Source organism: Syngnathus leptorhynchus, chromosome 8, assembly GCF_054491065.1.
Source record: "Syngnathus leptorhynchus isolate UIUO chromosome 8, UIUO_Slep, whole genome shotgun sequence".
NCBI classification, from domain to species: Eukaryota; Metazoa; Chordata; class Actinopteri; order Syngnathiformes; family Syngnathidae; genus Syngnathus; species Syngnathus leptorhynchus.
In genome coordinates this window covers 1,793,512-1,816,909 of record NC_141202.1, presented here as the reverse complement: position 1 = coordinate 1,816,909, position 23,398 = coordinate 1,793,512, and the positions used below count along the sequence as shown (strand labels likewise).

The window sequence follows — 23,398 nt, the reverse complement described above, 5'->3', positions numbered from 1 at the left end:
CATCTCAAGCAGACCTGCTGCTACTACAAAAAGTTCTTCTGCAAGGTCTCGCTTTCCATTTTCTTTCATTTCCTCCCATGACAAACGTGCCTATACGACGTAGTTGTTATAGTCACGCGAGTATCACTCACTGACTCGTCTTGTAATGATCGTGTCGGAAAATTGCTGCGCTTATTGATTGTGTAATGCGCACCTGTCGATAAACGCCTAAGGGCCTAACAACTTCCGCTCCAGGCTAGTTTATTATTGTTATTTTATGAATTAATGAGCCTTGGTGGAGCAACTTTATGTGAAACTTTGAGCCGACAGTAGAGGAGTCGATAAGATACCGATGTCGATAATGTAATACATACGATACCAGATATGGAAAAAGCTCGTCTACGTACGAGGTGGTTCACTTAAAATGATGTGATTGCCTCATCGCTAGTGTTCAGAGAAACGATTCAAACGGATTCAAAATGACTCATTCACGACTCATTTAGGGCTGCAGCTATCGACAGTGCACGATCTGTCAACAATTGTCACAAATACCGCAAGTGTCTCAAATTTACTTTTCAAATAAAAACTTCCTCACCAAACCAACTTTGAATCCCATCGTGTTTGCGAGCGTTCAGACGGCCGACTACCTCCGGGCTGTTTACAAACGTATGACGGAAATGCTTTTTTTTTTTTTTACCCTAAATCCCGGTGCAGACGGATTATGCGGTGAAAATCAAACTCATGACCGCCTAAGGCATGCGAGAGGAGCCCGGGAAAGAGAAGTGGTGGTGGTCCTGAAGAGAGCCAGAAAGAGAGAAAGTGACAATGAAAGAAGAGAGAGAGCGGCCGTGAGAGATTGCTGCCTATTATTCTTCTGAGAAGCCGACAGTCGACGAGGGGCTCGTTCCCATGGCGATAGCAGCCTTCGTGTGTGTGTGTGTGTGTCTGGGCCTTGAGATGGCACGGAGGCGGTGGCGGGTTTTGGCTGGGGTCGGCATTGTGCCGCTCGCTCGCGTCCTGAAATTGGTGCACGTGCGAGGCCCTCTCCGATTGGTCGCATCGCACGCACGGCCGATGGCATCGTCATTCGGCAATGTCAAGCGTTGTGAGCGTTTTAAAGGACACGAAAACGGGGTCTAAGTTTTAACGTGTTGCGGTGAGATGATTCGCGAGCGGGTTTCGTTAGCCACGCCACTTCCTGTTTACCCCTACGACCGATGCCTTCCCAAATTCATTTCCAGCATCTTCTCCCTGGGCTCCTTTTGTTTGCCGTTCCGCCCGCGTCTTCATTTCACGCTCGTCAGGTCCCGCCTCGCCCGGTTTCTACCACGATTGAGTTTCACCTTTCCCCCATTCTTGCCGCTAACCTCATTAGCCCAAGCCGCCGTTTACTCATTTCCTCTTTTTGTCCTGCTACCACCCGCCAACTGTGCACACTTCCTCACTGCATGCAAACACCCGAGCCCACAAATCCCCTAAGGGGGTGTGGGGGGGGGGGGGGGTCTACGTCCTGTGCTGTCGTTTCATCGTGTCCGGGCAAGATCATGTGACCGGGCCTAAATAGATTTCAAAGCGAAAAGCCGCCACGTGTCCATTCGTCGGTTCTTCTATCCATCATTTCCCCTTAGCCTACGTCCGTCCATCAATTCCTTACACAAAGAATCAATTTGGCGTTTTGGGGATACGCTACGACTTGACGTCCTTCTCCTTCATGCTAGTTTGCATTTTATTTGCTCTCTGATGCGAAGCGCAAAGCCGTGAAAAATCAGCCGTGTTTATTTTTTTTGATTTATTTGAAAAAGGCTTATCCGCCTTGTACACTTTCCTTATTTCTTCTGCCTTTCAAACTCGTTACATTCCCGACACGTTTTTGGAATGCTTTATGCTAGCCTACCTTTCAGCTATAGTCACAGTGATTATGTTGCAGAATTTGATAACTGGTGGGGGGGTGCGGGGGGTGCGCCGTGTTAATGTTGTTTTAATGTGCGTTCTCTATTCATAGGTTGTCTTTGAACCCGACATAAATTAAAATTAATGAGCTGGCTCGCTTCAAAAGTTTAACAATACTTACGTTGTCAAAGGAAAAAAAAAGTATTACAAAGCGTCTGCATTCTTCTATTATTAAAATGTCCAATGTTGTTTTTCGTTATTAACGAGTAAAAGATTTGTAAGGAAGCGCGGTAGGAAATTGAAAGAATGCGGATTGTTGTTTTTACAGGAAAGCTGGCTAATCTGCCAGCTCATCATTTGGATGGTTATGTTGTTGTTTTTTTTCCCTCTCCACCTTCTGCAAAAAAAATATTTAGTCTGTGAAGAGGCTTTGGGAGATAACCAAAGGATAAAAACTAGGAAGCCCTAACGAATTGACGACCCGACAAATGAAAAAAAACATGATTTGTGATTTGATGCGGTTTGTTAAAATGTGATTATTTTTTTGGGATATAACCTTGGAAAATGGAAACTTCGAAAACCAAAGAACCAAAATGGTGAAACTTAAATGCGTTTTCAGTGTTGGCGGTACACCGAGTGGCGTCATGGGCTGCGGACTGCGTAAAATGAAGCCTACGTCGGCCGAGAAGTCACCGGGCAAGATTTACTCCACACTCAAAAGACCTCAGGTGGAGACCAAAGTGGGCGTGGCCTACACCTACCGCTACCTGGATTTCCTCATCGGCAAGGACGGTAAGCAAATTGAAATTTTTGTCACTTTTAATACTTCAGTCAATTTGATATATATATAAAATATCATTCAAGGCAATTTTTTTTGTTTTAAAACAACAAAGCGGGTAATGGTTTCATTTTTTTGATTGCCATTTGAAATATACACCGACGACTGCGATTCTTGAAGATTGGAACTTTTCGTCTCCGTGACGCTTCCACACAAAGCGATGAGTCTACTTAGCCGAGGCCGCCGTCAATGTCACAAGCATTTAGCGTTTAAATTCATCTACTTGTGGCTTTTTGGGCGATAAAACAAATTAGACTTGATGTCTTTTAATTAGTTTTACGCCGCTGCTCTCTAAGCACTTTCTTCTCCCAACACATCCGAGCTACTGTTATTCATCCTTTTTTTCTTTTTTCAAAATAACTGATTGATGAATTGGTTATATTAGCAGCAAAACATTGTTGGTAATTACAGAATCTCTTGAGGTTTCTGAATATATTGGAATACAATCTTGGTTATTGAGGGAAGCAATGTATGAATTGATTTGGATATGCTAGTTTGAGCTAATTGCTAATACTGTATTCATTATGGCTGTAAACTGAATTACTGACACAGTAGTGATGATACAATTAATCATAAAAGGATTCTCTCTCAACGAAAAATCTCTAAGTCACTGCTGAAATTGAACTGGGCGGCGGCCATTTTGGTTTGGGGCGGGGCTAAATCATTCTGAGGCTTTACCATCAAAAAATGAGCGTCGGAGCGCGTTTGATTGCTGCTTGCGGCTTTGATTTATGTCGTTTTTTGGAATTGATGTTGTAAACATATACAATTATGAGTAAATAAATAGTCTGTCTTTTATTAGAATCATAAAAATATGGACATTTGCAAGCGCCGCAGTAAAATGTTTGCATTTATTGGCGATAAACAGGCTTTGTTTTCACTTTTGTGTGTGGGTGGGATAATGGAATGCAGAGGGAAAGGCGGAAATGCCGAGTGGGCATTTTTCCGCCGACTGAAGACAACTCACCATATTGTTTCCACTGTAAAACTTTTGTATCTGCTGACTGAGTGTGGGGTGGGGTGGGGGGGGAAGAAAAACACGAAAACAAAATGGCACCGCCTACTTGGCGGGAAGTGAGATGAAGGCCGAGTTCACTTCCTTGTTTGTTCCTCTGGGTGGAGGCTTCTTTTTGTGTGTGTGCGTTAAATTTAGACACGTTGCTCCTCTGCTGCTCGTCCGGACTGATTGCATTTCACCACAGTCGATAGACACGTATTGATCCAAGCCGCAGTCCAATCACAGCCAATGAAGCGTCCCCTTTGATGCTGCCTGAAAAGAAGCAGCCGAGCGCTACGCACCTTATCGTTTCCGATAAATAACTTTGGCAGCATTTTTGAGGGCGAGCGTGATGCGACGCTAGAAAGGGGGACGAGAAAAAGAATTCCCCACTCAATGTCACGCCGGCCTTCAGTGAGAGGGGATTCAATTCCAAGCTCTCCAGCCGCTGAGCCGCGGGGATAAGTCGTAGCTCCCCCGCCGTCCCGCCGCTAATCTCACACCGGAAAGACACTCTGGCGCGACGCTTTCCCGCTGACCTCTCCCGCAGCGACGAGTTGCATCTGAGAGCCACTGATGCAAAGACAGGAAGCCACGGAAGGAGGGGGGGGGGGCAATATTTTTTTTTTATACGTCCCTCACCTGACGCCATGACGACCGCTCGTGTCAAGTTAAAGGGGGGGGGGGAAGGGGGATTCGGGAGAATTCACACACACGGCCGGCCGGGCTCGCGTGGCCTCATATTTCCAACAATTGCATTTAGCGTAAACTAGATTGGTGTGCTTTGGAGAAGCAGCGGCGGTCACAACATCAACAAGAACGACGTGGAAGCACGGGTTCATCCCCGTGGCGACGCAATCCCAATATCAGACGCTTTTGTTTTGGTGGGAAATAAAAGCAGATGACAAGCTTTATTACTTACAGCTCTCCTTCAATTTACGCTGCCTTTCATCAGCCCCAAGCTTATTTTGCTACATTTGGAAGCCGTTTAGAGCCTGACGAGGCACCGCTCTCTCTCTCGTGCTCGTGATGTCACACTGAGGTAACAAGTGATCGCAAACGCCGCTCTCAGCCTAAAATAATAATTAGAATAATAATAATGTGGGAAAAATGCACAAACAAACAAATAAATTAATTAATTAATAAATAAATAAATAGTGATTTTTTACGGATAAAACTCAAATATTTGAGTTTGGATCGATTTGAACATTATTTCAATTCCACACAATTCTGGGGGAAAAAAAAATTAAAAAAATCACAAAAAATAACCCAATCTTAACATGGCTTGTAACGTAAACCTTCTGTCTGCAGCTGCCAATCAAACACAGAAAGCAAAATTGCTGAGTGGAGCAGAAAAGAGTAACACATCATTTCACACTTACAATATCTTGGAAAGTATGTTGAATTATTTCATGAACCTGAGTGTGTTTTTGTGTGAGCACCTCACCCGACGACCAGAGAATATACAAGTCAAGTCTTTAATGAAACGAAGTATAAATGTAACAAGGTCATTCCGGATGCACGTGGGAATCCAAATGTGCTGATGCAGTGAACTTATTTAGCCACCGGGGCGGCGCCGGTTGGCAGGCTTTCAGATCTGGCGGCAGACGTGCGCTCCCTCGAGGAAGACAACACACACACACACACACACACACACACACACACACACACACACACACACACACACACACACACACAGTGATAGACAGCGCAAAGGTCGAGTGATTGTGTTAAGAAGCAAACAGCTCAGGCATGCACTAACACACACAATAACCTACACACACACACCTTCCATCCTCTTCATCCATCCATACTGTCCCATCCTGTCATCCTGACACGCTAATGGAGACTAATCAAGTGTCGGAAGGAGCACAACGGCCGCTTCGTCTCCAGACTTTCCGGCTCACCTCGCTCCCCGCCCACCGCGTTAGCTTTAATGTGATTGATGGGCAGAAATAAGTACACCGACACGTACTGACCACTTCATTTGGTGCACCTGCCCAAGTTAGAGTGAACTGTATCGTATTGTAGTTGGAATGAATCGTATCGCAACTGAAGGAGATTGCATTTTATTGTCATTGGAAAGGATCGTATTTGTAAGCGGAGAAAACCGTATTGTAATCGGAGCAAATTTTATCGCATCATAACCGAGGTGAATTCATCACATTATAAATTGGGGTTAATCGTAATTGTGCTGAATCATACTGTAATTGGAGTGAACCTTATGACATTCTAATTGGAGTGAATTGTACTTAGCAGTTGAAGCAAACATATAATAATCGAGGCTAATCGTATCATTATTGGACACAGTCGTAATGGAATCGAAAATGGGAACCAAACTTGGGGTTAGTTGTATCATATTGGAGAGAATTGTACGTATTGTAAGTGTATCAGCATTGACTGTACTGTGAACACGTCCCCGCTATAAACTCTAGCGCTAATTGCCAGAATAATGGGCAATCAGGCCTGACTAATCAAGCACAGATCCTCAGCGAGATCAGCAGGCATGACCTTGAAAAGCAGCAGAACAACTTTTTTTTTTTCCCCCACCCACCCGGCAGGTTGCTATTGTCAGTGCTATGCTGGTACATAATTGATGAAAGTTGCATATCATTAAGGCGACTTGAAAGTAAGACGGATGTAACTGAACAGATGCTAGCATATGGCCAGCGTTTGCTAATTCACAACTTGCTGATGTAAACTGCAGCTCGCCAAGGATTTCCTCCGCATTTCAACTGGTAATGTTTCTCCGAGGTAAATTGCACTTTTCACACTGTGTTGTATTGTTTTGTTTTGTATAAACATATAAGTTGCGGTTGATTGATGATTTTTCTCAACATGTCATTTTTTTTAAGCTTTTTGATTTCTTCTACTCCCAGTTGAAATGTACTGTAAATTAAATAAATATTATGGCAGTTAATCTATATCTAAAATGCACTAATAATTAGCGCCTTGCGGCTAAAGCCTGACGGCAGCCATCTTACGTTGCCACTGTTACTGACAATTTCTGATATTCTTTTTTCTCTGAAATCATTGAATGTGTCAATTCTTTATATTCTATTTAATCGTGTTTTAACTTTTTTTTCATAGATATAAAATACAATATTAAATGTTGCTACCAACATTGCTAACCTTCTTTGCATTCAACCACACATAGGATCTTTCTTGTTTTTCATCGTCCTGTCATGATGGACACGCAAGCCGAATTTAGTATGACTGCAACGTACTTGGAGGCGAGTATTTACCTGCCGTCCTTTTTTTTTTTTTTTCCCCGCCGCTGCTGGTGAAGGGTCCGTTGATTGAGGTGCTTTTCGCATGCACGCTGCTCTTTGATTGCAGCCATTTGTCGGCGTGACGAATTTGCCGATGTGCAAGAGAGACGAAGAAGGAAAAGCAATCAGAATTCACCTTGCAGCGGCTGCCGTGTGGATAGATTTTCTCAGTTTGAAGCCGTAATGTTCCAACGTGCCGAGCTCGGTTCCGCTCGCCTGGATGACATGTCCGACATCGCCTATATAACATGTTTGCTTTTATCATTGAAACCCAAACTAGAAATTGGCGTAAAAAGTTTCAAATGGTCTAAATCATGCTTGGAACACAAATGAAACATCAAATTCAATTCACAAAGGGGTGGGGGAAAAAAACCGAAACAATTAAACATAATAAATCAGGAGTAAAATCTGCATGCCACGAGACAATGAGGCAATCCATCATATGAACAAGAGCCTCAAATGTCACTCCTTGGAGTCGCCTTTGTTTGCATTGACGCCACAAAAGTAGGTGTCAGGTTTTTACCGGGAGAGACCACCTGTCGCTCAACGGGGAGGTTTTGCGCCCATCTGTAATTAGACTTAATTACTTCTCGTGACGCAGGGTGATGGATTAGCCACCTTTACCTATTAGCATACGCTCGGCTTCGGTTTTTCCGAGACGACCCTCATTAAATACAGTCGTAAATGTAAACGTCTGCGAAATATTCTTTGTTTTGCCATCATGTCAAATAAATCAAGTAAAAAAAAAAAAAGAATTGGGCACAAAACTGGGTAGACTTGTTTCAGGACGAAAAAAAAAAAGTCTCAAGGACAAGTGCCCCAAAATTGAACGGGGAAGTCAATTTAGTTGAAAGTAGCAATTTTGGGTGAATTCCAGGTCTTATACTTTGACATGGCCTCTCGTAGGGGATTCACCCAAACAAGCCCCAATTTATCCTCGACAGCTGCGAATGATAAATTGCCGAATATGTTTTGCCCCTCGGAGTCTAATGTGGGCAGAGCATACTGTCGAAGTTTGATGATCATTTTGAGGATTTCTCGGTTTGTACATTTAAAGCTACAAGTAGTTTTCCGATTTCTAGAACTCAAATGTCAAGAAAAAAAATTTTGAACCTTTGGGCGTACAACACCGGTGACAAAGTGTCGTCGTCCAAAAAGGACAATTATGCACTTTGTTTTTCCGAGAGTGAGGCCACCCAAAGACAATTGGACTGTCAGTGTTTAATGGCTCGGTAGATAGATAACAGTGAGGGTTGACTACAGACTGGAGGCAGTAATACAGTTGAGATTCAAGATGCTGACTTCAAACCGCAGCAAACGGCTCACTGGAGGCCCGGCTCGCTTCCGCAGTCGGGAGCAATTTGCAAGCTTAAAACCGTTTTCACACGCACACTATTTTTAGACGCTCCAGTGAGGTGTACGCGCTTGCTCGAGAAACACTTCGTCCGGGCTTCGGGCTTGTTCAAGGAGACACAAACACTTCTGGAATGATTGATAAGCTCACTTTTTGGGAAAACTGAAAAGTTTTTGGGGTGCAGTTTTGTCACAACCTCAAGCTTTGACTTGTAGCCTTAACACAAGACAAAACAAAATGGCCGCCCCTAAGATAGATAAAAGGGTAGATTTCTACGTTTAATTTATATTCCGCAAAAGCTATAGTAATCAGAATACCGTGTTAAGACTTTTGACTTTATTTCCAGTTGAATAAGCTATAAATTAGAAGGCGCCATTAAGTCTCATGAAGCCCTACCAGAAAAAAACACGGGAGGTCGGCCATTTTGGTTTTAGCGGTCATTTGAGGGTCGTTTTCATGAGTCATCCAAAAATGATCTTTTCTTCCTAGGGTATACAAATTTGTGAGAAATCGGAATTTTGGTCATTGGGTGTCTAACCGATACGCCAGGAAACGCTAAGCTAGTCATAATGAAGAAACCAGCAACAAAGTTTCATGAATTCATAGCACAAAAAGAAAACAGCAAATGCTTAAAATTACGAAAGCAAACAGGAGAGATAAATGAAATCTGCAGAAAGCGCAAGAGGCAGATTTTTCGCACGGTCAACAATTTGCGTGTCCTTGAGATACTTAGCTTAGCCACATCCTGGCCAGGCACGTGATGCTAAATAAGAACAGAGGTTCTCAGGGTAAACAAGGTGTCTAAATGCTAATAAGGCTGTCTTCTCTTTTGTGCGGGCATCATTTAAGACAACTAAAGCCAGCCGGGAAACGGTGGAGACGTCCACCAGCTAAAAGTCAGCTAATTCCCTCTTTGCTCAAGACCCCAAACGTCATGTTTTGAAGGCACCTAAGTGGCAAGGCGGGATGAAACTACCTATAATTTGTTCAACAAAAAGCTTTTTAAAGAGAAGCATGTTCAGGGATTAAAGTGGACCTCCATCACAGGAAGCCGGTGCATTTTGTTCGTCTTTTCCGCCGCTGACAGTTGCCAAGAGACGGCGGGAGACGAGCGAGGGGTTTAGACACGACACGAGTCTTCTTTTTTTTTTTTTTTTTTTTTCGAGCTGCACCGCGCATTCAGCCGCACACAACTTCCTGGTAATCAAATATCACACGTTGGTCTTAAAAGGCAGAGCCTTGGTTGCCATTAGCATAATTTGGATGTGGAAATGCGACAATTACACTCTCGGGGTGTTGAGGCAATGCCGCGGGTCGTCCATTAGGTGCACTGAATTGGTGGGTAATTACCTTGTCATCCTTAAAGACAGCGACTGACGCAAACAAATTACGATATACTCGGGCTGAATGATTCATCGTTTTCTGATCAAAATTGCGATTTTAAACAATGAGATTTTGTGGAGTCTCCCGACAAGCTGCCAAACATCAAAATCAGAAGTAGCATGCTAGTTCATGCTAACCAATCAGTATTAGCTTTCGCTTCACGTTTTGTATCTGAATTAAAACGATGTGAATAAAGGTTGGGAAACGTCGGGCTTAGAGGATGTGGAAGACTCGGGATGACTTGCAGATAGTCTTTCATGTGACAAAGCATCTGAGGAAGTGTTTTGACTTTCACTTGACATTCCTCTAGTGCCGAGGTTTGAAATGTCAGTGCAGTAGCAACCAGCGCGGTCGCCCGCCTGCTTGGTGGCTTCCTAAGCGAAGGAGGACAAATGCGACATGTCACCCAGGAAACCCTCACAGAGAAACTGAGAGACAGAAAGATAGACAGATTGAGAGACCCGCCATGTTAGACGTACTCTGGAGATTCATGTCAAGATTTGTAGGAAGTGGTTACAATGTGCAATTTGGCATTCTGTTCAAAAAAAAAAGAAGGAAACAGTGGTTGAAAACACTTTCTAACCTTGACTTGATATCCAAATTTAAAGCTTACTTTGAAACCTTGCCACTAGCTTCAAAACTCTAGCAGCTATTTGAAAAGCAGCAGCGGTGCGGTAAAGGAGGGGGGGGAGGGGGGGGGACCCCACAGGGGGGCTTTTCAAGCTGAAGTAAAGCAGGAGGAGAATGTAAAGCAATCCAAAGGGAGGCGAGAGCGACGACGGACGCCGCCCACCTTTCGGGAGGCTAACGACAGGAAAGAGGGAACCACCCGCGGGGGTCCCCGCAGGTCGAGGCGTCCTTTTAATTGGTGGTAGGAAAACAAGACGGAGACTTCACGGGGAGAAAAGTCGAGTGTGAGAGGCCAATTACAGCCACGACTTCAGCCATTTATTATTCATGTGCTCACCATACAGGATGGATTACGGTACGGTTTGGTTCATAACGTGTTTGACCACAGTTAGCTTGTCTTTTGGAACAAAAAGCCCAATTTGAAAGACAAACCAAACTGAGATTTAAAACCTGACTTTGAACCCCAAACGTTTGTTCCAGGTGTCTCATGTCAGACTTGCAGACCATCTTCCTTCTTGGATGCCAGCCTACTTGCATGCAAATGTGTCTTTCTCCCGGAGGCGTTGTGCATGCGCATATTAATTTCATATTTACTCATCTATTTTTAAACCTGCTGAGTGATGACGGCCTGGCACCAGCGAGGCGTCAAAGTCGATTTGATCTAACGCCGTTTGTGTGACTTTCTCACTTTTGAGGAGGAAATGTGCTGCTTATTGTTTTATTGCTTCTGCCACCTCCGCTTAGAATGGATTCATTTCTTTATCGAGTGATATCGTTTGATTTATATTATAGGGTTCTTGCTCCGACATATTATAAAAATCCCTGAACAAAATTGATAAAGTGCTCGGGTCGAGCGAGGACATCATAGTTTTGGAGTTTGTATTATAGTTGGTATTTATTTCATTTTGTCTTTTGTTTATGAAATTCAGTTTTTAATTTGTTTTCGATTTTTGTGAAACATTTATTTCATTGATTTTTTTTTATTTTTTATTACTATAATAACTGTAGTCTTCTTGAGGTGCTATCAAAGATGATGTTTGAAGCCGCCCAATAACGTTCTCGATCAATAAATGTCCACCTCGGAACAAGAATGACAAAATCGATGCGATTCTTGCTCTGACACGAGATAACAATCAGCGAGAGTTAATTAAAACCCAACGCTGACACTCTTGATTGAGTGCTATTTACCCTCAGGGACCAGAAAAGAAAGAAGGAATGAGGTTCTATTTTTTTTTTTTTTTAATCCGTTCTGTGTGACGCGATTAACATGCTTCGTGAGGATTTCGAATTGGAAATAAATGTTCGGGTTTCAAGACTTGTTTGGAGTTGTAATTTAGGGTTTCAAATGATAGTTATAATAATTACAATCAAAGTGTAAAGGACCGAGATATTGCTTTTAAAACAAAAGATGACGCAATTTAGTAGTTAACTAAAATAGAAACGGCAAGAGTTATTGTTTTCTATCGTTTTTTTTGTTAGCTAGCGAACGCAAAAACAACACAACAGATATTGTGTTGAGATTTTACTGGGAATTTTATTACCCTTTTGGTTACGGCACTTACATTGAGTTTTAAACCGTGATTCAGGAAGGTTCCAGTTATGACACCAAAAAATAAACAGCCCGACACAAAAACTGAAATGAATGTCAACATAAATAATGTCACAGTGCGTAATATCAGCGCAGACAAACACGACGGGTGGCGTCACGCCACCTCCAGCTCCAATTTCCTTCTTAGATTGTTTGCTGCCATCTTTGATTAGGAGCTCTCACTCCATCAGCTATTCGGAATCCAACCCCCGAGGCTCGCGCCGCCGCCGCCGCCGTCCTCATGATGCATCCATATAAACAACCCCCCCAAGCCTCTGTGTGTTTAATGCTCCTGTCTGACTCTTGGCTAACACAATTTCCACGAAAAACCAATTTGTTGCCTGTCAGACAGAAAAACGTCTATTTTTTTTGCCGTGATTTGTCATAACGCCGCTTCGTTTTTCTTGTATGCTACACAAACAAAAATACGCAAGCACTTTTTTTCCATGTTTCAAAAGTTTTCATAGATCAAAAGTTTGGAGTCCCTATCACCAGTTGCACGAATTGACATGGAATTGGGCGGACATGTCAATCATAACACAACGCCGGAAAAAGCCTCAAGCACCCACGTCCGAATTAGAACAGGAAGTCGGCCATGTTGATAGAAGCGCAAAGTTATCCCACTTTCAAGTGGAACGAACCGCCGTGATCTCCGATGAGGAAATATCGCACGTGTGTGTTTTTAAAAAAACGAGATTAATAGCGACTCCCAGAGTGATTAGCGCCCACTCGGGGAAGAAGTGGCCCGCGGGCTGTGTTTCCACAGCTAATTGAAAGCTCTCCTTATTTACTCTTCTCTGCTTTTCGCTTCCTGCTCTGATCCTCCTGGCGCGTGTCGTGATAGCTTCTTTCCACCAGGAGTTCTTCTCGCACCAAAGGCAAGAAAACCAAATTAGGAATCACAGAAGGATTAATGCGCCAGTGGTGCAGGAAGATGGAAATGGAGGAAGGGGAACGGGTGGGGGTGGGTTGCTTCAGTCATTTTTCCATGGCGGCCTATTTCTTCCTGTTAATTCCTTCACGCCTGTTAGTTTTCAAAGCGGCGGCATTGTGGTGCAGTAGGACACTATGATTGAGAAATTCAAGGGGTATTTTTAGATGAGCGCTCACTTACGCCCCCTGAGGACATCATTCTGTTTCTTTTGCTTCTCTGTCAGCACTTCCGTAACACTTGGGAGGACATGCTGGGATGTCAGATTGGCACTATTGTTGTGTCACTAGCAGACACAGTTTTCAATCAAGGGGCTTTATTGATTTGGGATAATAAGCTCAATAAATGGATGGAAAGGTCCAGAAGAGAAGGCGTTACTATATAGTGTCCCGGTCGGGTAATTTTGAATAAAAATGTGAATTAAAAAAAATAATAATAATAATTGAATGTGCATTGTAATATTCTGGTTGTGTCTTTCACGATATGTAAAAATCAATCATTAAATAAAAATGTAAATGATAAAAAGAATTACAAATATTCTGGTTCTGCCTTTAACGTTATGTAAAGACAAAAAATTAAATAAATAAATAAATAAAAAATTGGGAATAAATAATAGATAAATTTCATCTCAATCAAGGAAAATTGGTTTATTTACACATCTTGATAATCTCTCATGATGCAATGGTTGGGAATCACGACTCGAAATGTTACCTACCCCCAAGCCATTGCTGAGTTCTTTCTGAAGACATTATCCATGGTCTTCCTTCGACCTTACGTTGACTCGAGGCAAGAACTTGCCCGTGCGAGATGTTAGGGATTTAGCGTTAGCTGACCTCCAAGGCTGAGCAGCTAATGCTTTTTTATTGAACAACGTTGGGCGATTGCAGCTCGTTAGCCGCCGCTAACGCCACGGCTCTCGGACCAGCGAGCCGACGAGCACGTGCGGCGTCAGCAATCAGCGCTGATTGGATTTTGATCTCCTCCGATTAGGTCTGGAGCACCGAGTCTAATTTAGCAAACCCGACCTGAAGTGAATTCTTAATCACTTGACTATTTGAATTGCAAATTGTCTCAGATCTTTTATTTATCTTTTTTTTTTTTGTAGGACAGTTTTAATGATAGTTAACGACTTCTGCAGCTGCAGATGTTCGCTCAAAAATGTCAACCGTTGACGTTTGTGTGTTTCATCAGTTCTTCTTCAGTAATGATGAGTTATTTTTCTATGCCATGCATATCAATGAATAAAAAGCAGGCCACTTATAGTCGCTAGCCACAGACAATGTTAAAAGGAGCAAAGCAATCATGACAGTCTCCCTGTTTGTGTCTCAGGCGGGACGTCAACGTTGCGTCTGTCGTCGGTGCGAGAGCTGCCGGAACAGTTGCAGGAGCTTTACCAGCAAGGCTTCCTCCTGGCCGCCATCCACCCGTTCATCCACCCCTGCGGCCCGGAATCCAACAGTCCGCAACACCAACTCTACCGCGCCATCTTGGTTCAGATCAACGATGGGTACGTGCGAGCACACTCATTTCTTGGCCAAGTAATATAGCTGCAAGTTGTATGTACACTTCAATTCTTACAAAATGGCTGCTTTAAAACAAAATGCCAGACTTCCTGTTCAATTTCGGACATTGGCGCTTGACTTTTTTTTATTTTTTTTTTATTGACCCACTCAGTCTGTTTAGTCTCAGTCTTGTTTATGCTTTCAAATTTTCTAAGGGGCGCTACTGAGTAAGAATTGGGTAGTCTTGTTCGATACTATAAAATATAATCTTTTCATCACGATAGAACGAATAACAAACTCTGATTCCCATGGGGGAGTTGATGGAGAGAACATGTTAAAGATTCAGCAGGGCTTGAATGAAATATTTATGATTTAAGAATGGAGTGTCTTGTGAGATCTGCCACTTGACAAGTTCATTTGAAGCTATTTTGCTGTTTTATTAAGATTGCAAAATAATTATCCTGGATTAAAAACAACAAAATAATCAGTCGTGAAATTTCCGCATTCACATTATTGAAAAAAGTGACCTAAAATGCTTTTTTTTTTTGCATATCTGTCAAATGTAAACAGCGCCAACATGCATCGTGAGCACTAATGCAGCTCGGAAACAAGACAGCGCTGTAGTACCTCTCACTTGACTGACGCGGAGGGTAATTTGCCCCCTCCCCACGGAGTCCCCACCTCGCCTCAGAAAAAATATAAAATGTCAACTGTCAAATCCCCCAATGTTCCATTAGCCAGCGATGTGACCAAGTTACACTTGAACAGGCAATGGCTGATGGGAAGTATTCATCATTACTGGCTGATTGTAGGAGAAGCCGACGACGAAGCGAGTGGGGTGGGGGGGTGGGGGGGGTGATAATGAGGTCCCCGCTAAAGAGCAATAGAGGTGAGCGGCCGACATGAAATGACTCACAAACAGGTGAAGAAATGTTCTGTGGCACGCTGTATTGTCATAGCGATGGATGGAGGCCATGCATGGATGGCTGGAAGGAATGAAGGAAGGAAAGGGGGAGTGCTGGAGCAGAGGAAAAAAAAAAAAAAAAGAAGAAAGGCACCAGAGGGAGTCGACTTCTCCGCCGGGAGTCTTTTTATAGCTTCGTCGTCGCCTGTTGCACGAGAGAAAGACTTTTATGTTGCAGCGCTGAGTGCACCTCATAAATTTCCACTTATCTGACAGGAAGTGATGTCACAAAGTGAAAGGGTGCGTGAAAAGCTGCGGCGTGGCGTTTAAAAATGACATTTGAAAAATCTCTTCTTGCTTCCGAGTTTCATTTTTTTCCCACCCTAAATGCTTTATAAATGAACGTCATCTCGATTTGAGCTCCTTCAGATAGCCCGAGTAGGGTTCTGATTTTGACAGGTCTCCATTTTCACAGCCAGCGCAAGTCGAGGGCAAATAAAAGGGACGTTTGCGCCGTTGAGGGGGTGAACACAGCCGACGTACTTCTTGCCTTCCTGCTTGGTCACAGCGGGCCAAGTCATCCATGAACCCCAAACAGCAACATCTGTCACCTTAACGCAACATGAACGTTGTCCTGCGGAGATGGGGGCGGGGCATCAGTTGCCGTATTTGTTTGTCAGAGTTCACACGGCAGGTGTCGCCTTGGCATTTTCAATGCCCCAGGGGGCAAATGCAAACAAATCTATTTTGTGTTTCCTTCTTTATCACATAGTCTCATCCCCAACAATTTCATTGACTTTTATATTTTGTTCAAAATATACTTTATATTTTGTTCAAGGGGCGGCCATTTTGTCACTTGCTGTCGACTGGAAAATAACCTCACAGTGCCGAAGGGCTCAGCTAGCAAAGGTCACATGACCAAACTTAGGTGTGGCGTGATTGGTCAATTTGTGTATACCGCCCCCGGTGGTAAAACACCAGAAGAAGAATGTCGTCGTTTCCTCCACGCCGGATGCGTTCTCAACCTTTTCCCGTCCAAATCAAATTACGGCGCATTAGAGCTCTCGATGGCTGGACTGTCTGAGGAGCCATTGACACACAAATGACAAAATGGACTTTATTTTTTTTCTCCCCTTGCTATCCGGTGGCGTGTTCATGCTAAAAGCTTTTCATTTCATCTTCTTCTTTACGCAGTAACTTGAGAAGAGATTTGAAAAAAGTATGCGAGTGCGCTCATATGGCTCCCTGGACGATCGCAAACAGAGCACAAGGGTGTAAAAATAGATTAAATGCGATGTATGATTCATAACCTCATGTTTGTATTAGCCTTTGATGTCATCTACGCTGAAAAAAGATTTCTTTTTTGTACATTATATGGCAGTATTTAGGTGGGGGGGGGGGGGGGGATATCTCACATTTAATTTTCTCTTTTTACATTTTGGATCGCAACGATGTGGAAAAACAACAACTCATCTTTTTCACAGCGAGTGAACGTTGGTGGAAATTGTTGAATTTCAGCGACACGCTGATTTGCCCTCGCTGTTATAACTGTCACCATGACGACAGAGCCACAATGCTTTCCCCTTCCAGACCCACCAAGGTTTTTTCTGTTCATATTATGCAATTTTCATTTCAGAATTTCTAACTACCCAGGTGTCTGGCATTGAAAAACTCACAAAGGATGAAGAATTACAGCTTATCATCAGCTACTTATCATCCATAAAGACGCTTACAATTGACACGTACGATATAATGCACGCCGATTATGATGCAATTCACTCCGATTGCGACGATATCACGCACAATGATTCAATCCATTCACGATACCTTCACTCCAATTATGATTCACTCTGGTTTCAATACGATTCACTGCAATTATGATACGATTCACTCTGATCACAATGTGATACCATTAATTCGTATTCGAATAGGATTCATTCCAATTCAAATGTGATTCACTCCAATTATATGAGTCACGCCAACCATGATATGATAATATCTATGGTTTGGGCCATTTACAAAATATTTCACATCAACTCTGATAATTAATAAATAAAATAAATAAATAAATAAATAATCACCCGATACTGATTGGATTCATTCTGGATTTAAATACGATTCTTTTCTATTACCACAATGCAATACAATTGACTCCAGTTATTCACTAATTAGTATAATATACGACTTAACGTCAATTCAATTCCACTTCCAAAGAAAAGCGTTTCTATGGCGACGAAAGTAACTGCACAGATTGGCATCCGGTTGTGTGCGTGCGTCTGAGGCGTTAAAAGTCAGCAAGTGTCAACTTCTCTGCACGCGAGATCGAACACCAGAAGCTCTAATGCACCCTGCTGTATATCGGGTGACTTCACTCTTGTCACACACAAACACGCATGCGGTGAGGAAAAGGCCGTTCGGGGCTTCTTGTCAACAGGATGAGCAGCAGGGAGATGGAAACGCCAACGTTCTCCTCCTGGGGGCCGATGTGGGAGAAGATCGGAGGGGGAAACGTCTTCTTACAAATAGAAAGCAGCCTGCTTGAAGACACTTCAGTCTGCGTGTGTGTGTGTGTGTGTGTGCGCGAGGAAATTTGCATCGAATTTCCTGCCTTTCATCTGCGAGAGTCTTTAAGTTGGTTACATTGTCATCGTCGCCTCCCGCAGGCCAACAATCCCGGCAGCAAATGTTTACACGCTCCCTGCGTTTACACGGCCACAGAGAAGAACGCATCTCTATTTGAAGTTCTCCTGAAAGTCAAAGTGAAGCTAATGTTGTGTTCTCCCCGCAGGGTGGACAGGAGGCAGGCGGTGTGCCCGCCGTGCAGGCTGCAGTTGGAGCAGTGTGTGCCCGCAGAGCAGGTGCCAACCCCGGAGCTCATCCAGGGCTACGTCAAGAAGGTAACAACTCAAACCGCATATCAGACTTCAACCATTCCCTCCAGTTCACATTTATTCCATCGATGGTATGATTCATTCCAGATATGGTGGAAAAGATTCACTTGGATTCACTCCGGTTGGGATTCATTACATTTATGATTCACTCCAGATTTCATGCAATACGAGTCAGTCCAGTACGACCAATTCCAAATATGGTGGGAAAAGATTCACTTTGATGATTTGATTCACACCAATCACGATACGAGTCACTCCAGTTGGGATTCATTACATTTTTGATTCACTCCAGATTCGGTGCAATACGAGTCACTCCAGTTTTGATACGATTTGAGTCGCTCCACGTTTAGTAGGATTCACTCAATTCACAATATGACTTACTTCAGCCACGATGCAAAATTATTTTCTCATGTGATACGAATCCTCCCAATTAGCAAAACCATTCACTCAGTAACATTACGATTTACTCCGATGACAAAACATTGATTTTTTTTCTCCCTAATTTGAACTCAATGCGATACGTCTTATCTTCATTTGACTTCATCTTCTCCAACGTCTAACCTGTTTGCAAACACGGCCAGGATGTTGGCACCCCGCCCCTCCCTGCCCCTTGAAGTCCCCCCCCCCCTCGAACCCTCTTTGCCCTTCCATTAGTCATGCCTCCGCCATCCTGTTGGACCTCATTACCGCTTCTTATCGTTTTCATCTGCTGAGCTGAGCGGGAAAGCTGGAATTCTATTCCGACGGAGACTTACAGGGATGACTTTTCTCTTCTCTATCATTATTTTAGCTTTCTCTCAATCTCTGTCATTATCCGCCGGCTTGCATCATGACCTTCAGATGCCTTCTCCGTAATATCGGCGGCGGGAGGAAATGGGGGAAAAATTCCAACTTGTTGTTACCCCGCCGACGGGATGATTCCGGAATATTGTTCTGCAGAGTTTACGCCTGGCAATCATCTTGGCTAACGAAGGGGAAAGCATTCGGCGCAAAGCGCTTTGACCTAAAAGACGTCTGGCTCACCTTGTCGCTACCTTCTCGGTGTTTACGCCGCGGGAAACGGTCGGGCCCGAGGTCGCGTTTGACGGGTGCATCTGTCGGCGGCTGATCCAGACGGAAATATCTCAACTGTGTCATGAATATATCACGGTGACACCCGCAGCAATCATTCCCGATCCCAGGAGGTCTGCGCTTTATCGGCACGACTTCTCGCATCACGAGGCGCACATCATACAACCAAAAGTTAGCGGTGTGAAATTTCAGGAGCAACCAAAACTCCACTCAAAAAAAAAAGTTACAGCTCAATTTAATTGTTAGCAAAAAAAAAATTAGCACAATGGGCTCCAAACTGATTACGTGAGCTAGCAAATATTTGAACACTTACATTGATACAATAACAACATTATGGGCTACAAAATAATGACTAAAATGAGCTAATGAACATATATCCACAATGTCATTGAATAGTGAGCGCTATTATTTTTTTTCTACAGGCAGATGTTTTGATAGCAGATCTCATTAGATTGCTAAGCTAATACCGCGGGTGTGCTTTGGATGGCGTTATTGGAATTAATGTGTGTGTTCTACTTGGTCAAGCAAGGCCTTTAACAAAATGATGTTAATGACGATAGCGTTATTGAAAATGAATTCATTCAAATGCGCCGGTGCTCTCCGTTCATCATCCCTCCATCACCTCGTCCATCACCCCCCTTTGCCTGTATTATCCTTAAATGAAAAAACAAGCTTTTATCTGTGTGATTCCATTTGGACGCATAGCAAGGAGCAGCGTGGCGTAGCAGCCGTCGCCTCGCATCAAGCAATGAGACTGGGAAGCCATTTGACTGTTTTCCAATTTAATTTCATAGTGAATAACCTGCAATTTGATTTTTATTCTCTTCCATCACGGAGATGGCGGTGGAGGGCTGCCGTGTTTTTTTTTTTTGTTTTTTTTTTTGAGGGAAGGCGTGTTTGGATGCCGAGAATAGCGGCCATTAACGTTCTTCCACGGCAAACGGCTCAATCTTTCTCTATGGAACAATTGCAACATAAAATGCCAGTCGACGGGAACGCAATCTGAGGGGGGGGGGGGTGCTGACTTTTGAAAATGTTCCGGTTGCCTTCCCAAATGACGCTGGAAATGATTTTGTGTTTCAAACTGAAATGGCAGACTTGCTGCGGCTTTTTGAAAATGTTTTTGTTTGTGTGCTTATGATAAGACATGTCTACCAAATTTCATGTTGTGAGCTAAAACTAGCTTGTTGACACCATTTTCAAATGGCTGCTAACGCGCCTTTGACTTTGTCTTTCTTCCCAACAGCAGATCCAGGACGCAGCTGAGCAGGGTGTCACATTTGTGGGCTTTGTGCAAGAACCCTACGGGGCACCCTGCACCATGATCCGAGAACCAGACACCCCCTCGCTTTCCCTGCACTCCAGCCCCAGCTCTGTGCTGGGCTCCCTGGGGAGCTGCAGCCCCTCCGACCCCTCCAGTCCCACCCGCCACGGACACCCAGGAAAGGAGACAAACGCGTGCGAGAACTCGGGGAATCACTCGGGGGGAGTCTCCGTGGCTTCGTCACCGATATCTGAGGAGTTGACGGAGGAGGCGGAGTCAATGTGCCAGAACAACAGCGCACCGGAGACAAAGCAGAGGAGCAGATACAAGCAGAGAACCTGTGGTGAGTGGTAACCATGGTTACGGTCTTTCAATTTCAAAAAACAATATACATGTATATTTGGTTTTTTTTTTCAATCAATAACTTCAATCTGGCTTCACACAGTTTTTGCAAAATGGTAGACCCAGAATTGCTGAGGTCTTCCACCATCAGATAATTATGGGGGGGGGGGGTTCATCATCAACTAGAAAAGAAAAGTTAATCTCCTCAGCCTGGAAGCGTTTGTGTTATTTTGTGCGAGTAAACCCCCTCCGCCCGCCCCGCCCCGCCCCTCCCCACCAACTACACTAATTGGTCCGTGGAGGGTCGGCAAAGGTCATCATTCCAGTCTGCGCGCAGCTTGTCGAGCCACAAAGACACGCCGGACATTTTTATCCTGCCCGACAAATCCAAACAATTGCGATAAGGATGTAACACACAAAGGGCTAACGAGCTGTAATTAAGATAGCCAAAGGTCAAAATGTCTAATCGGGGGGGAAAAAAGGACACAACTGCTTGACTCATTTGACAGAGACTTATTTCAATGGCTCTGTTTATTTCTAATCGTCATAAATAAATCAATTGGAGCGGTCACATTAAACACGGATGGCGGGCCGCACAATGGCCCCCGGGCCGCAGTTTGGACACCATTGTCCTTTGAAGTAAACACGAGGGCAGCGGCACGCTTTCCCGCTATTGCCTCACCATTACGCCATAACGCTCCGCTTCGGGCCGTAATCCTCATAAAAAAAAAAAAACAATCATTCCGCTTAAAGAATATCTTGAACAGAAAGCCCAATTAGCACGTCTGCGAAATAATCGTCAACAGTTTCGTCGGATTCCTCGCAGGCCTCACATGAATAGCGCCCACCCGTCCGTCGATGCGCAACTTGAACAGATGGCGACGCCCACTTCACCCCCCGAGAGAGAGAGAGCAGATCATGTATGCTGTGCCCCCCCCCCTCATCACCACTAAATGTATGTGTGAGTCATATGAAACACGGCATGACACGTCTCCATCTGGGCGTCCATCTTTCTGGGTTCAGCCCAGACGCTGCGAGAAGTGGAGGCCCCGTGCCAAGCTCCCGTGTCGCCTGGAGCTTGGGCCGGCTTGATCCCCGAGCGTCGCGGCCAGCGTTGGCACACCAAGAGAGAGGAAGTGAGACGTGACCGGAAAAGCTTGGCGGGCTTTGATTGATCTGTCCCACAGGAGCTTTCTCGCTCCGATTAGACAAATGTAACATTAATAGGTTGAATCACTCGGTGCTTTTCCTCGTGGCTATCCGTGCGTGCCGTCGACTATCTGGTTGTGCATTAGTTCTTTTTGTTGTTTGTGTTTTTATTGTGGTGTGCCAAGCGAGGTTATATTATTTTGACATTTTTAATTTTGGTTCATTCTTAGTCTGTTTTGTGGTTGTTGTTTTTTATTTATTTAGTTTGTTTTCATTAGCAGGTTTTTTTCAGTTTCATTTTTGTTTAGGTTTTATTTTCATTAAGTTATTATAATTATAATTTATCATTTATTTGATCAATTTAACTTTTTTTTCAAAGATTTTCATGTGCGTACAATAAAAATAAAATTAAAAAAACAGCAAATAGATTATTTATTGCTATTGTTGGTGGCCATTTTCAAGTTAAATCAAAGAGTAAGTCAAAACTTCAAATAACTCGACAGTAAGTTGCTAAAAGTGACGGAAATGGAAATTTGACGATCCATAAGCGACCCTAATGACCATTTTAGTGCTTTGTTCCAGAGCACAAACGCAGATCCAACATCTCGCGCCGAGTCAGCAGAGGAAGGTCACACATGCTCAACAAAGACAACTTATTTGTCTTTATTATCTGTGAAGTGCAAGGCCTTTGCTAAATGATTGATGTTATTTGCTGCTGAGGCCGTTGGAGATAAACAAACGGAAACGTATCTGCTCATCTAGAATTTGGAGCTTGGGCGTCATCTGATATCATCTTCTTTATTATGTCGCGTCGCCGTTTCAAAATTGGGCCTCGTTTTCAGTATCATCCACACACCGAAGCTAAAGTTCACAATCGCTCATCTTTATTTCGTGTCTCCTGCAACGGTATATTCTTCGTCGTTGCCGGTGGACAATTTTTTTTTTTTCGGGTTTGAAGACAACGGTTAGCACTCCTGACTTAATATTTCGAGTTTTGTTTATCTCTATGAAATCGTTCAATGTTCATTCCCGCTTGCTATGTGTGCCATGACCACCTGGGGGCGGTATAATAATATAATTTATTCATCGCGGAGGATAAAGAATATCGTCTTATCCGTCTTCATGTTTCTCGATTTCGTGTTCAAATATTGGATATGCTAAAAGGGTTATGAATCCTTATTCAGATGATATTTGTTCGTAGTTAGTCTGAACTGCGTTAGCATTAAGCTCGCAGAATTTAAGTCTGAGTCGTGGCTTCGTTAGAATTCCGCAGCGACTGGCCCAAATGTCAACATTTGGCGGCGAGACTCTGGCGTCCGGCCGCCTCGTCCGTCACACCAGCTTGACAGGAAAGCGCTTATGAATGATTCATCTTTGCCCACGCCGGAACCGAGCCCTGAATCCCACATCGGG

The 23,398-nt window shown here is 43.7% G+C and overlaps 2 protein-coding genes across 3 annotated transcripts in view; one reads left to right on the top strand and one right to left on the bottom strand.

Annotated features, from left to right (window-relative positions):
• Positions 1 to 23,398, bottom strand: part of plcl2 (phospholipase C like 2) — a 60,198-nt gene that overhangs the window by 18,013 nt on the left and 18,787 nt on the right. The gene's annotated exons all lie outside the window — the stretch shown is intronic.
• rftn1b (raftlin, lipid raft linker 1b) overlaps positions 1 to 23,398 on the top strand; it is a 37,977-nt gene that overhangs the window by 2,325 nt on the left and 12,254 nt on the right. The window contains exons 2-5 of one of the 2 annotated variants that reach the window (XM_085919458.1): positions 2,489 to 2,661; positions 14,192 to 14,369; positions 18,057 to 18,165; positions 20,477 to 20,837. In XM_085919458.1, the coding sequence (XP_085775584.1) occupies positions 2,514 to 2,661; positions 14,192 to 14,369; positions 18,057 to 18,165; positions 20,477 to 20,837 (796 nt within the window). In that variant the 5' untranslated portion in view covers positions 2,489 to 2,513. Of the gene's footprint in view, positions 1 to 2,488; positions 2,662 to 14,191; positions 14,370 to 17,411; positions 18,166 to 20,476; positions 20,838 to 23,398 lie in introns of those variants that run through there. The other variant, XM_085919457.1, reaches the window with a different exon arrangement.